The sequence below is a fragment of the Electrophorus electricus genome, chromosome 19 (assembly GCF_041902795.1).
Source record: "Electrophorus electricus isolate QZ-2024a chromosome 19, ASM4190279v1, whole genome shotgun sequence".
NCBI lineage: Eukaryota > Metazoa > Chordata > Actinopteri > Gymnotiformes > Gymnotidae > Electrophorus > Electrophorus electricus.
In genome coordinates this window covers 2,182,586-2,197,766 of record NC_137515.1, presented here as the reverse complement: position 1 = coordinate 2,197,766, position 15,181 = coordinate 2,182,586, and the positions used below count along the sequence as shown (strand labels likewise).

The 15,181-nt window shown below is 43.0% G+C and overlaps 1 protein-coding gene across 3 annotated transcripts in view; it reads right to left on the bottom strand.

Annotated features, from left to right (window-relative positions):
* Nucleotides 1-15,131, bottom strand: part of epb41l4a (erythrocyte membrane protein band 4.1 like 4A) — a 29,861-nt gene extending 14,730 nt beyond the window's left edge. For all 3 annotated transcript variants that reach the window (XR_014118719.1, XM_035535204.2, XM_035535206.2), the window contains exons 1-6: nucleotides 14,520-15,131; nucleotides 4,206-4,310; nucleotides 2,470-2,521; nucleotides 1,815-1,893; nucleotides 1,498-1,595; nucleotides 1,142-1,262 (exon numbers count right to left, since the gene is read on the bottom strand). Coding sequence is in view for 2 of the 3 variants with exons in the window: in XM_035535204.2 (XP_035391097.2) it covers nucleotides 1,142-1,262; nucleotides 1,498-1,595; nucleotides 1,815-1,893; nucleotides 2,470-2,521; nucleotides 4,206-4,310; nucleotides 14,520-14,618 (554 nt within the window). In the remaining variant the exon portion in view is untranslated. The remainder of the gene's footprint in view (nucleotides 1-1,141; nucleotides 1,263-1,497; nucleotides 1,596-1,814; nucleotides 1,894-2,469; nucleotides 2,522-4,205; nucleotides 4,311-14,519) is intronic.
* Nucleotides 15,132-15,181: the final 50 nt, after the last annotated feature.

Sequence of the window (15,181 nt, the reverse complement as noted above, 5' to 3'; positions counted from 1 at the left end):
AAATATTACTATTACTGACTCATTATGTGTGTTCATTAATCACAGAGGATGTGACATGAAGTCATTGTTGTCAACTTTAAATGTTTCCTGCAGTATACAGTACACATCCTTCATACAGTTCTGCCATGTGCATTCAGATCTTTAGCCATTTGCTGATGTGAATGAATCTGTTGAATAACCATGAGGTTTATCATTGCTGGATCACTGAACTCACAGTCTCACTCTCTCTCTGATCTGGGAAACCACAAGTATGCCTGAGCCTGTGCTCAACCAGGTCCACTTTTGTTACAACCTCTATTTTTATTACCCATTTTCTCCCAGTATTAGTGGTTTCTCAGGGACACTTTCACACAATCACCTCAACCACCTTCTTAGTACATGATGAGCAGAGCTGAAGAGTGGAATGAAAACCCCAGATGTCCATGCACACTGCTGCAGAGGTGTCCAGTCCCCTAGTTATCCAAAGTCAATCCTGGGTTAATCAGTATTTCCATTAGAACCTCAGTGCTCCACACCCACACGAGACCATTCATGCCTTGACCATTCGTTGACCTTTCCTGCTGGCATGTTATGAGTCCTCTTCTACGTGTCCCCCAGCACCACTGGTAGGGTCGACAGCCACGGCCCTTCCGGAACTCTGACGGCAGCTGGAGAGATGCATTCCCACTGTCCTTTGGACAACATTCCCAACCCTGCACCATTCTCATGGTGAAGCAACTGATATCCCCCTATACTGTGCCCATTCTTTCATCCAAAGTAACACTTAAAAAAAGAGAATTAAATGGTGAAAATTAAAGGGTGGCAATTTTTGAAGTGGAGGTTTATGGTGATATTCTGTAAAATGTGAGCTGTAATTTTTGCATTCCATATGAAACATGGTAGATACATGTTAGGTCAGTGTAAGTGTTGCTGGGATGATTCAGGCTGCATGAAGCACCAGATATGTAATGGCATTTTGCTACTTATAAAAGATTTATAATCCATGTAAGGAGGGATTCAGGGAATCAGTCTTACCCAATTACCACGGATAAAGTAATAAAGAGAGACACATAGATCTGATAATCTGTCATGAGCGGGATTACGGATTATGTATTGGGAAGGTATAGTGTGGAGTGGGTTAAAGGGCTTTTTTCCATCTTACACGAGTGTCTTGTGAATCTGCTCAATGGCGTCCTCTAGGTCTTCCCTCTGGTCTGGAACAAAGCGATACTCTGACACGTAGCCTGACATATGCCTGTATGGGTCATAATCTCCAAGCTCAGCTGATGGAAAAGGCAAAGCAAGCAGACACACACACACACACACACACACACACACACACACACACATTGGTGGATCTTAGACAACGTCTATAGAGTCATAAACCACACTCATACTTTGCATAAACATGTCAAACATTTAATAGACTGCCTCTGGACATCCAGCTAGAAAGGAGCTGTTTTAATGGAAAATCAGAGGAGAAGAAAATCTTCACAGATTGTTAATAATCAAACTTACACTGGAGGGCCTGAGCTGCCATGCGTGCACTGGTACTGAAGGGACATGGAAGCCTTCCCTGCAGCACGTCCTGCTTCACCTGAAGAAAGAACTGGTACCTGACAATCAGATAATCAGACATCAGACACACACGCCATCCCCTAAGACTCAGTGTGAGTCAGTCATACAACCTATTACATAGTGAGTACATTAAACAAAGAACCAAATTCACCGTGTATGTGTGATGCCTGACACCAAATGCACTATCGTCCATGTTACTGAGCATGCTATTTTACCATTCACTCTGAACATTATCAGACATTACACAGAAAACCCACCTTGTAATTTCCTCTTTCAGTTTGCAAGGATCTTCAGCATAAAATTTAACACCAAAATAGAGGGTGTATGGAGGACCAGCTGTAAAATGACCATTAAGACAGACATCATCGGATTTTGCATCTCAAGTATTACTGCATATACATGTTTCTATCAACAGGAAGTATTGTGGCCACCCTGATGTCAAAATATTATTTCAGTATGCAGTGGCAATCAGTAGTTAAATAAAAGAATATTATTGTTAATAAATCAGTCTTATTGGTTTATTGATTTTAATCACTATTTAATTCATTTGTTTCTAATAAGAAGATAACAATTGCTTTGGCCAATTTATTTAAAACTTTCTATTTTCAATTATAATTACCCAGATACAGACACAAGAGCGAATGCAATCAAGTTCATAATTATTTAAAGCCAGTAGGGTCTGAACTGGTTCATTAAAAGATGAGGAGAAGTGTTATTTTAATCAAGGGGTCATTACAGAAAATAACTGCACAATTTCATGCTGGGATAATCAATTTCTAATCAGCAGAGATAGAAGGGTGATGATTGGGTCAGAACATATTATCCTGCTGGATATGGAGCTAGAGCCAGCTTCCTGCCCCTTTCATCACCACATATATCTCCTCTACGGCAAGAAAGACAGGCCATACTTACTTGTTATCAGATCTTTGTGTTCAGCAAGGGTTTTTGTAGGATCTAGCCAATACTGCAAAACCATACAGGATGATATATGTTAGAGATGGCCCGAAGACTGATTTCAGAACTCAGCATGCAGCATAAATGTGCCCTTGAGCATTTCCCAAGATCAAAAGGGAACAAGTTTTATTAAGTTCTGAAATGCTCCACTGAGAAGAGTTTTAGGTTCCTTGAGATGTCCTGTCATGCAAGTGCTGGCACTATATGAAGCCCATTAAACTGGACTGTAAAATAGACTTGTTTAAAAAAAATGTAAAATTGGGTAAGAGTCAATTCTGCCTCCATCAATAAAACATGAAGCAGGAGCAGGTTAGGGCGTGTAGCTGCCGAACTCGTGACGTGACTTTGGTTAGCAGCAGAGGACGTGGACATCACATCACACATTGTACTCCTTCATGCCGTGTCAAGAAACCGAGTATAAATTCTGGAGACAAAGTGAATAGAGAAGTGTCCTCTTCCAAAATCAGGTCACAAACACCTTCCATTCCATTGTCTATTAATAAAGCAACACCTCCCACTCACACTTTTCTCATGTTTATACATCCAACAAATTTGTCAAAATCAGGCTGATGTAACAGATTGTGAGAGTGTACGATCAATTAATTGGTGCTAATACTTTTCTGGCTCATTCATGCAGAATAATGCATCCATTACTGATCATGGATTTGGTCACTGGTTATATTTAAAGACTTTATGTAAATGAAGTTGCCTAAAATAATTTGTGTCAGCAAATCAAGTCAGAGGACTATCATAGGGATTCTCAAAAACTATACACCCTGAGGGACAGAAACACACACACAAACACACACGGTGAAACATCTGTGTACAGAGGGAGGCCAATTAGTACTGGACATGATCAAATTAGAATAAGTTAATTGAATTGGCCGGTCTTATCTAATAATCACACAGCTGCAGCTGGTATTTTATAGAACATGCTGATTTATGCAAATGAAAGCCTGTGGACTGTTGCTTGGCACCAGTTCTGCCAATTAAGGCAAAAAGAGATGATTTTTCATAGCATGATCTGGGACTTAAACCATAGTGCCTTTGCACAGATAATGTTTGGAGCAAATGTCATTGGCAGATGCTTTGTGAACATGCAAGCTCTTTCAGACATCCTGTGTAGCTGTCGCTACAAAGATCTAACAGGAAAGAGGAAACATATTCAGCTCATATATAACAGGAGATTTGTGTCTGAATTAATGCAGAGTTCCTATTTTCCATATCAAATAACACAGCAATGATTCAGCAATGGATGTAAATCACATGTTCCAAAAAGAAGCTAGGACAATACTTCCCCAGTTATACTGTCTTGTTTAATCGCTACTGTTGAAGTTGATATATTTACACAGTGTGTACCTCTCATTGCTGGATTGTCAATAAATCTAAGCTTGGAGGATACAATCAAAAGTACCTCTGTGGTGGAAAGAAATTATGGGAAGACTGCTGGTATGTTTTTTATGGCCTCTTTAATAACCTGGGGCAGCATTCAGTCCCCAGGGCAAACACAGCCACTCCCCACCTCTTAAGACACGTTACATAATGTGCCCGGTTCTTTGGAGACTGTCTATCCAAATCTGTAAGTTTCATGAAAGGATTGGGACAATCTCCTGCACCAGTCCTGATGTCCAGAGGGGCCCTAAGCGGGGCCCTAAGAGGGGCGAAGGGGTTAAGTGCGAAACGGTGGTACTCACGGTTTGATGACTGCGGTCACAGTATCGCAGCCCGAAGTAATCACTCTCCAGCAGGTTCACGTGGCTACACACGTGGTCCAGCACCACAGAGCCCTTGGTAGATTTCTGTGGAGAAAGGCATCAGAAAACGATCCATTACTGATCTTGTTTTCTGGGAAGGCAGGCAAATAGCTATGAACGACAGGTTAGACCTTTCTCAGCCCTGCAATGTGAATAACCTAAAACATACTACAAGCTAAATGACTTTGTAGTATTTGTTACTGACTCTCTCAATGTAACATCGAGCAAAGAGGGCGGCTAATTGGTTACTGAAGAGTCTCCAGGTAAATTCAGTTTAGGTCTCCTCTTTGACGAACAGCATCTATTCATGGGTTGTCTGTTTTGCTCTTACAGATCATCTGACATAGGAGAGGCCCTTTGGCTTCATGTTCATCTTTTAATCCATTTTCGAGGAAGCATTCAACCATAATCCACACACATGATGAACAACCTCTGCACAAAACAACTATGGTAAGAACACCCAATGATAAAGTCCAAAGATGAAGAAGGTACATTTTAAAGAGTTGTAAAACAAGAGTGTGACTAGCATTGCTGAATTTTTGCCATACACAATAAATAAATGTATTTGAAATAATAATCTTTACTTCAAAAATGGGATGAACTGACTAAACTAAGGCAATCTTGAATATGACAGCTAAAGAACACTGGTCATACTTAAAGAGCTGCTATCTTGTGTAAATGATTTGGGCATTCATTATCTTTTTTTCTGTGTGAATACATTTTCTGTAAATCCTAAACAAATCCCACACGACGCTCACATCCCAGCTAAACATGGCGTTCAGTGATCATGAACATGCTGTCAGATGCTGTGCAGATGTGTCTGTGTTCTCAACTGAAAGGGCACCTGCAACCTTTCTGCTCTCATGCTACTTGGTTATGAAACATTAATGTGACAAGGATGAAATGCTTCCTTTAATGTGTGTTAGGATCTGCTGCATGTCAAGCTCTGGGTTTACCATTCCTCTCATTGAAAAGGAAGGCTTCTGCCACTATAAACACTATTGTCCAACCCTTCTTACACTCATGAGGTAACCTTTTTCTTACAGAACCAATGATCACTTAGAAACATGCAAACATGTTGCTGAAGAAATATTTAGTTCTGCAATACATAAGACAGATTTTAAACACATTTTATTTATAATTAAAAAGTCTTTTAATTATAGGATGTCAGATAGCAATGAATCTTTTTTATGTGTAGCCTGTGCTGTTTGTTGTACAGCTCACACGTATGACACATGTTGAGTCAAATGACACAACCTCTTTGAAGGGACTGAGAGAAACCTGAACTGTGGCTGGTATCTTCCCCTGGAGCCACACACACACACACACACACACACACACACACACACACACACACGCGCACGCACGCGCACACGCACACACACGCACGCGCACACGCACACACGCACACGCACACACGCGCACACACACACACACACACACACTCGCACGCACGCACACGCACACACACACACACACAGACTCTCTTAAATTGTGCCACAATGTGTCACTGCAGTTCACATTACTCATTCAAGAGGGAAACTTCTGATAACTCAAAACCCTATGATCATCAATTAATTACCTAAAATCACAGTCTACAAAGCCATTGATCATTCTCTGCAGAGAGAACTCATGGGTTAGTTAATTGGTCACCTATATGCACCATATTTTCAAGAGCATTTTTTTACCAGCTATTCGAGCCATGTGGCCAAACTTTGAGAAGTGCTGCACCAGTGGTAACTCAAACCTCAGGATTTCAGCATTCCCAAAGGCCATCACAAAGGTATAGTATTCTGGCTCCTCAGTTACTATGAAATACTGTAACTAGAGTTGTTGGCCATCTCTGCTGTCAGTTAGGAAAGCCAACCCCCCCAATGCCCTGAGGGGGCACAGCACTGGAAGTGAGACTTTGCCAAAGCGTCAGTGTGTGAGGAGGAACCGCACTGAAACTGGCACAGGGTCTTGCCGGGAAACACGGCACGGGTCCGGTTAACCCTCGGCTGAGCTCCTCCTGAAACCATTCCACACATTCCTGCCATATCGTCCTCTTTGATAAGACACTGCAGATGGTCAGGGTGGAACCATTACAATAACACTGGGAAAAGAAGCGTGTAAAGAAAATGGGTTTAGAGTATTTAGAGATGCTGTTTTCCTTCTGCTTTTGTCAAAGTGGGTGCTTGTTATAATAAAAGGTCAGCTGGTTCCTTTAAGAGCTGAAGGCTATTTTAGCCAACAAATAAACTATATAAAACTAAGCATTTAAACTGATTTGGATGCTCATCTCCTGTCAACCATTGTTAGGCCATCATTAGTGGTTTTTCGCAAAGGTGTGAATTATGGTAGTTCCTCACCCTCTGTCTCAAATAATAGACATACAAAACCAATGTGTAGTTAGAGATGGAGTTTAGCAGTACGCTTTAATGGTGTAGCATTTTAATGACGAGCCAGGCTAGAGGTTAGAGGTGGAGGATGGGAGAAGAAAGCTTTTTTATGTAATCCCAAAACAGAACCAAACACTGTAATAAATGATGGATTGTCCCTGTCAGTGAAATAATTTTCTCCAGAGAAAATAAGCAGAAGTAGAAAAAATCCTGTTACATGAATTAACACAATTAAGCCACAGACATTAAACTCTATTAACCGTTCCTCAGACAAACAAACTGAACCTAAACGTTTATTCACTTTAATAGACAAAGACAGGACTGTAGTCATCCAGTGGCCTTGGAATCAATATGCTGGAATCAATATTACAAAAAAGCAAAAGCAAAAAGCCAGTTTTTGAGACACAGAAAGAATAAAGGATTTATGTTGATCCTTGGTGTAAAACTGATTGTGGTATTACATCCAAGGTGTGTAAGGAGGATTAGCCAATTACAACTATCCCCCTGCTGCGAAACTCACATGCTGGAGCCGACACAGCTGCATACAGCATAACAAGGTGGACTATCCTCCACACAGGTCAGCCATGTGATGCCAAGCCTCATCTGTTGTCTTTCTGTTCCACTTACAAGTGCCCGGAGAGGTCATGGTGCTACTGAATGTCCCACTTTGAGCAAGTGCCAGTGGGTTTTAGATAGAACTCATTTGAATTCATTTGCTTTCACCAAACCAAATAACAGATTATCCAGATGTTGCCCCGTAATCCTGCTCCGATGTTTCTGCCACATCTGGCTCAGCCAAGATCACAGGGAGCACTGTGAAATTCTCACTACAACTCTAAGGATATTTGTGTTCAGTGGGAATTTCCGGCATTGTTTCAGTGTTATCGCCCCAGGAGACAGTGATGCAACATATAGTGTACATCATTATGCTGGTACACTTCATGAAACCAAAACACCTTTCTACAACGCATGAGTAATATGACCCAGACTACGCTAGTGAGGGTGTTTGCTTATGTGTCTGGCATTGAACAGGCAGCTCTTACTGCACTGTGTGAGTGTGTGGTTAGGTCGGGGGAGATTCATTTAAGGTTTTCTTTGAAACAATTAACTCCCTTTTACATGCCTCACTGTCCCCATGGCAACAGGGTCAGTACATGATGGGACCTTACCATCTGCTGCTGTCGGCTGCATGGGTGTGGTGATGACCGGCGATTTGCAGGCTGTGCTGCTCCTCTCTGGCACATTAACTGTGTGTTTGTGTGTGTGTGTGTGTGTGTGTGTGTGTGTGTGTGTGTTCATATCACTGAGTGCCAGAGGGTGGTGAATTTGGGGGTGTGTGTTGTAGAGGGATCCTCGACAGCAGATGTTCCTCTGACACACACACTGTCTCCCAGTGCTTTGCCCTGACTGCTGAACCGACCAGTGACAAGGTCGACAGGCGTGATGACCCCGTTATGTGTCTGACCATCACACCGAGCCAAAAAGTCTCCCCATTTCCTGTCCCGACCCGTCTTTTGGTCACCGCTGGAAACCATCCAGATGCATGAAACTATCCCTACGGGCCGGCCTAGGCCATCCCAGTTTCCATGGTTACCAGGCAATACACAAATATCCTGAAACACAGGGCAGTTCAGAGTTCCACCTAATAAACCACACTCAATCCATCCTAGGACTGTTTCACATGTTGGAGGTTTTTGTGGGTGGTTATAAGCAGGTATAAAATGCATAATGCATAGTTTTGTTTTTTTATCTGACAATATAAAAGCAAATGAAAAATTACATTAAATACGGTGCCCAGAAAAACACTGCAAAATACTGGAGGTAAGGACAAGCAAAGGGCGCTGAGAGATAAAGTCAGAGAAGTGAGGAGTAAATACAGCCACGGGGCTGTAACGCGTCCAAAACACACGCGCTTAACAGCCCAGCGGCGCGCGGTGCTCCGGTGGAAGGCTGAGAAAGCCGCAGAAAGTCTCACACTCCCAGAGATAACAACCACGCTATCAGACCAGAGTTAAACACATCAGACAGCCTGAGCCAGAACAGCAGCTGGCTCTAGGGTGAAAGGGGTTGAACTAAAAATTGCCTTTGATGAGGGGAGACCCAATAAAACATACAGATAAGGGCATTGCTTGTATTTGCTGGAGAAGTAAAATATTGCAGGTACTGAGTGTAGCTGGCCGAAAGCGCCGTGGTAAGCTTTTGTTACGGAAGGATCATAACCAGGTCTCGCGGTCATAGCTCATCGCGAGGTTTGTTTCTTCTCTCGACTTTAGATTATTTGGTGGAGCTTCAGGTCTTCCGCTTTGTGAAATTATCTGCCTCTTTTAATATCCCAAACAAATTTAATACAGCTGAACTAAAAGCCGTGTGTACTACATATTAGACTTGGCACCAGTCTGGGTCCTGGGGCCCCTATACATTATAGTATGTTTAATTTGACGTGATTCACTTCTCGGGGGCATCCAGAATTACTGTGGAGCTCAGTCAGGTGTGCTGGAACAAGCACGACGCTATCCTGACTGTGGATGGGAAGACTTGGGAATATTTGTCAGACTATCGCCAAATAAACTCTCCAGTAAGTCAGTCAAAGTGTGTGTGGAACAGGCGTATTTACAACTTGACTGACAGGATCAGTTATAATCCACCCGTAACGGGTCTAATGTAGTGAGAATGCGTCGTTCTTCAGACGCCAATTAGGCAACAAAGAAGCGATGCCTTTCCGCGCTCGTGTGTAGTTCACTGCAAGGAAGACCTCTGATGGAGCGTTTACATTTATGAAAACTTCCGTGTGTCGCCTTCAGTCTTACCTCAGACACAGCTTTTACATTTTGAAGGTTTTTTTTTTTTTTAAATTCCAAAACAAGTGTGACAACATGTTCACGTTCAGAACAGGAAATGAATGAATTGTGGTAAATGCGTTTAAGGAATTTAGGCGAAAAATAACCGTTAATAATCACCGTTAATTCCACTTCTTCACAGGGGAGCTTATGTTCCTCGGCGTGGTTGGAGACCGCCGGTGACACAAAGGCGGGTGCAGCGCTCCATACTCTGAAAGCCTGTTATAACCTCACCCTCACACTGAAGCCCTTCTAAATCCGACAACCCCCTCCAAAACAAAAATCATTGCAGCCTAACGTGAGCAGCTCTTTTACGCACCTTTTTGAGTGCCTAACTTTATATTTTACACTAATCTATTATATGACATGCAATCTTATTCTCAGTATGCATTAAATATCCTTCCTTTGAAGCAACCTTCCAGATGTAACTGTCTAAAACAATATATATCTATTCTATCTTTTTGCTATTATTGCTTGCTATGGGGAAGCGCACAAAGCAGGCACTGAGCATGTGTTTGCTCAGGTTGCATGCAATCCGGGGGTTAGCGCTTTGATGCTAAGGATCAGTAATGACTGCTCAAGGCTATGAGGCTAGGTTTAAGAAGAATGCGGCTTGACAGAGTCAATTAACAGCATAGAGTCTGATTTGACATTCACTTTCAACAGGTGAGGCAGCCGTGGAGACCAGCATGTTTCCCTGTCTTTTGTGTTTAATGGGTCCACCTGTGTATATGAAAAACAAAGCAGCCCAAGAGAGCTGGACACTGCATTCCCTGGGATGCACTTCCATTGTGAGTGACCTAAAAAGCAGGATTTTGTGGGTTTTTTTTTTTTTGCTTTAGTTAACATTACCGTGCTGAAGCTGGATGTTAAAGCGTTGTCATTTCGTGTTTCTGTGCTGCAACGTTCTGATTATCTTCACAAACACAGCTTTGTGAACAAAGGTTCTGTTTCTGGTAAGGTGCTTTTGTCTCGTGTGTTTGTGCCTACCCTTCATGTCACTGTCTTGCCATCTTTTGTTTGACTCCTAACGCCCTATTACCGCTGTGATTCCGTGGGCTGCAGTATGGGGAGCAGCAACAGAACAGATCTGCCTCATGCTCTGCCAAAGCAAGCACAGGGAATGCCTGTACCTGTCTCTGACAGGGCCATAAAATTAGGCACTAAATCACACATGCCTACCGCCCCCCCCCCACACACACACACACTTATGAGACTCATAAGACTCATATTGAAAGGATGCTGCGGGGTATCTGTGCAATTGCCAGTCAGGTGCGCTCCTTCAGGGCAACAGTGAATCCATCCACAAACTTCTTTTTTTCTGAGCGGGGATAAAGTCCTGTGTCATAAAGGGTCAAGCGTGTTACCGTGCTCACCACCTGCTGATCTGATAGCACCTCTGCGGGATGGCATGAAACGCGAGCCTTTGCAACACTCATCTGCCCCAAGCCAGCTCAACATGACCAACCACTGGTGGAGACCCAGGGTCAGCGTGATCCAGCATCACCACGTGGTGTTCTGGACAAACTTGCTCTGTCCTTCAGAAGTGCAGGGTCATGGTGTGCAAGCCAACATTAGCAAGCGAGCTCTAATGTTTTGCATTCTCAGTGCATACTAGCAAGTGATTAGCACTTTGGCACCTGATAAGTGCAAAGCAAACAGGTTTTTCAGTACGAGTGGGTAAACGGTAGTGTGCAAAACAGCCGAGTGCTCTGCTGCGCTAAGAGTGAGACAACTGTTCCAGCAGATCAGGAGATATCCCATTAAACTGGGATGAGGTTGCTGATCCAAAGCATACATTAGTCCAGTCAAAGGGAATCCGTTCCAGCCCATCGCACCCATACTACAGAGAGATTCCTCCTCCATTGTGCCGAAGCGAGCATCAGCGTGTGTCAGGCACCAGGCATGCTCCCAAATATAACAACGCAGCCCTATCAGCCCCCACCCTTTGCCCCACCTCCACCTCCACCCACTCACTGATGATGGAGAAAGATGTGGGTAGGAGAGCAGTTGAAGCCGTGATACTTTAGTGGGCTTTACACATGCAGGAATCTCTGCTTTCCACCAGATTCCCCAAAGTTGCGACTATTCCACCATACTACAGTTCAAGCTGTAGCAAGGTCAGAAATTCCCAATGTGATGTTTATTCGGACGCTGTGAAAGCTAAGGAAACAGGTTTGGATCTATTTTGTTAAAGCTTGGCTCCTGTTGAGGCCTAGAGGGCAATAATCAGTATATATAACATGGGATTCTTCAGGCATGAAATGCTGTCTATTCTTTTTGCCCATCGAGGGACACAACCTGTTAGAATACAGATGCCATTGTGTGGGAGGAAACTAGAGAAAGAAAGATTATTTTAATCACATCAGGGAAGCACCTTTGGCCTAGACTGAAATAAAAAAAGAGCTTTGCTTTTGTTAAAATATTACCAAATGTCAGGCGGGTTCAGCCGGTGTTGAAAACAAAACATTGCCTTGCTGGTCTAAGCTGTTGTCTCTGGGCTGTCTTTCCTTTGTGACGCTGGAAACCCGCGAGCGGCTCTGCTGCTCACAAAAAATCCCAGCGCACCCCGCAGGCAAGCTCAATGGGCTCTTTGTGCGGTGGGAGTGAGTGTGCACGTGAGCGTGCACAGATGAGCATGCGTGCAGGCTTCACGTCACAGTGGATACCTCGAAGACCCAGACACCCAGCTTCGTGGCCCCTGGTGTGCTGGCAGGCCACTGGCTGCAACTCTCTCGTTTGTCATGCATCAGCGCTGAAAGGTGCAAACTGTTTTACCGGCAGGAATGCTCACGTATCGAACTTGATACGCATAATTTGTTTAGATGTCACAAGATCGATGCTATTGATTGTCAAATGCATGAGTACTGACTTCTGAGGAAGGTGGCTATCAAGGCGAGCTTGAAAAGTTAAATGAGCCTGTCACACTGTCTCAGGGACACCGCTAGCTCCAGTGGCCTTTTGTCCACAGCTTACATTTTTGTTTATACAGCATCCTTCCTCAAACCTGGTTGGACTCTGGCTCCTTAAGAAGGGATTAAAAAGTGAATTGTAACATGGTTTCATTGCCTCAATGCCCCTGTGACCTTTGGGTCTTCACTGCTCTCCTTGTGCCCTTCTGTAATGCATCTTGCATTGCCTGTCTACTCAACTGCAAAAACAGAAATGCTAAACATGTAAGTTAGGTGAATTGGCTACCCTAAAAAAATTGTCCTTTGTAAGTGTGAGTGAATGACTGTATGTCTGCCTGTCCAGTGATGGATGGCGCCCTGTCCTGGGTGTTCTCCACCCTCCCCTTCCTGCTGCAGTGCCCCGGGGGGGGGGGGGGGGGGGGTTTCCGGTTGAGAGTATGCTCAGTGCGATTGGTTGCTGCTTCTCACCACTGTGTTGACTGGATGTAAAACCATTGTGCAGTGTGTTGATTGTAAAGCATCGTTGGATACTGAGAAAGGCATTATATAAGTGTATTTTGTTAGAATATTTTAAAATAATAGAATTATTTAATAATAATAATAATAATAATAATAAGAATCTTTTAAAACAGGATTATTAATATAGCAAAAGTTATTATACACACACACACACACACACACACACACACACATACCCACACACAAAACCAGAAAAAATGCATCATGTTTCAGGGGTTTACATTATAGGACTTTGTAACCACATGATATAAAACAATAAAAAACATAGCAGAGGTTCTACATTACCCTCAAAGGCAAACATTTCCCATTAGTGAATTATCTTCTTTTAAAACAATACAACACAAAAATACTGGACAATTCTACAACAACAATACATCTACTACCTGAATTTTGAATTTTTCCTTCTATCTGTTGCACCTAACCATTGAAACTAAGTATCCTTGTGTCCTTGTATGAGGACAGTGGGTTGATTTCCCTCATACGAGGACGCAGGGACAGCCAGTGCTCTTCTTGGAGCGCTGCTGGGCATTGCAGGCTTCTGTACTTACGCCCCTGCCACAGGTCACTACAACACAGAGGAGGCTGCAGAGACCTACAGGTGTGTTATGTTAGGGCTGGATCTAAACTGCAGGTGTGAGCCCCTCCGGGAGGATGACTGTCTAACCTGGCTTCAGCACCACTTCAGTATAACACATATCACACAGGGTGGGAGACACTAGAGGGTTCACCTACTCACCATTAACAATTAAAGGCAGAAAAGCAACCTGATACACCTGATGTGTGTGTGTGTGTGTGTGTGTGTGTGTGTGTGTGTGTGTGTGTGTGTGTGTGTCCTATAATGTGTGAGAGCATGTGCATCCCATAATGACCTATTCAAAAAATCCCCTGCTAAGATAATATGGACATTTTAGGAGATTAGGTACAGTCTGCACCTTGTATAAAAGCTCATAGTTAATTTTTGCACTGGCTAGTCTGTAACTTATATCCAAAATAATTGGTAATCATTAGTATGAGGCTCCGGCAAGATGTTTATATCCATTACAGGCTACATTTCCATAAAAAGGTTCCAAGGCACAAATCAGACCTTTTGCTTGAATAACAATGCACATAAATAAAGCCTGAATATGTAAATAAAATAACACCACAACAGGTCTATGAATTTAAAAGTCAGATACAAAGATAATGACTGACTAGGTAAATATTGCCCATGTATAAACTGTGGGTGGATAGAAAGATTGATATTAATAAACAGATACAAAATTAATAGAAAGAGCATGCCCATCTGTTATCAGAATTTAACTAACTACAAGATTCATATGGTTTATTTTACAGAACAGTAGGGAAAATTATTATCCAGATGTTGCTTTCTCACTCAATGTGATGCTGAATATTAGAGCATTACTATTGTGTCTAATAGGTGTGGCACAACAGTTAGAGCACTCAGTAGCCTGTGTGCTGGGTTCTGGAAATGGTGTGGAACTGTTGGAATTCTCCTGGATGTTTGCATATATAGGAAGGACCACCCGGACAAAGGAGGAGAGAGAGAGAGAGAGAGAGAGAGAGAGAAACACATTTTGAGTGTTTCTGTAAGTTACCACCGCTCACCTTAATGCCCTGTTGATGGCTCGTTAAAGTGAGCTTCGTCTCGTCCAGAAGCAGCACCTCGCAGTAGAACTCCTCTTGAGCCGAACAGAAACAACTCATGTTGCTCAGGACGGTGACAGTTCTGGCTACAGATTCCGTAAATGATCTCGTACTGATCTACATAAGGCTGCAATTCATCACGAGAATTCCTCTTAATAGTAAGAAGAGACAGCGCACGCTGGCCACCAGGACACTTTGTTCGATGGACTCCTTTGTTGCATACTGAACCAAGAGGAGTGTTTTTTTTATTTTTATTTATTCCTCATGCCAAACTATTCAAATTTGACATCACAGCAATGCTCTCAGCATTTTCCTTTGTTGGGATCACGCAAAGACCAAATAACACTGTTCCTTAAACACTGATGATGGTACGTCCAGTTGTCAGGTGAATTGCTTATCTTGAGTGGCAAAAGTAATCCCTCACCTTTTAGTCGCGTTTTCGGACTGTTTGCTTCTTGTTCGTTTTCATCAGAAACCATTATCAGCGTGCAGACATGCGTCCGTATAAATGATCCTCACGATCTTGTAAACGCACCTAGGTGCCTTGAATTCACTGCTCCGCCAGCCCGTTGCCAGGGAGCTACATGTCTATTTCCCACAATTGTTCCCCGACTCCGCCCTCA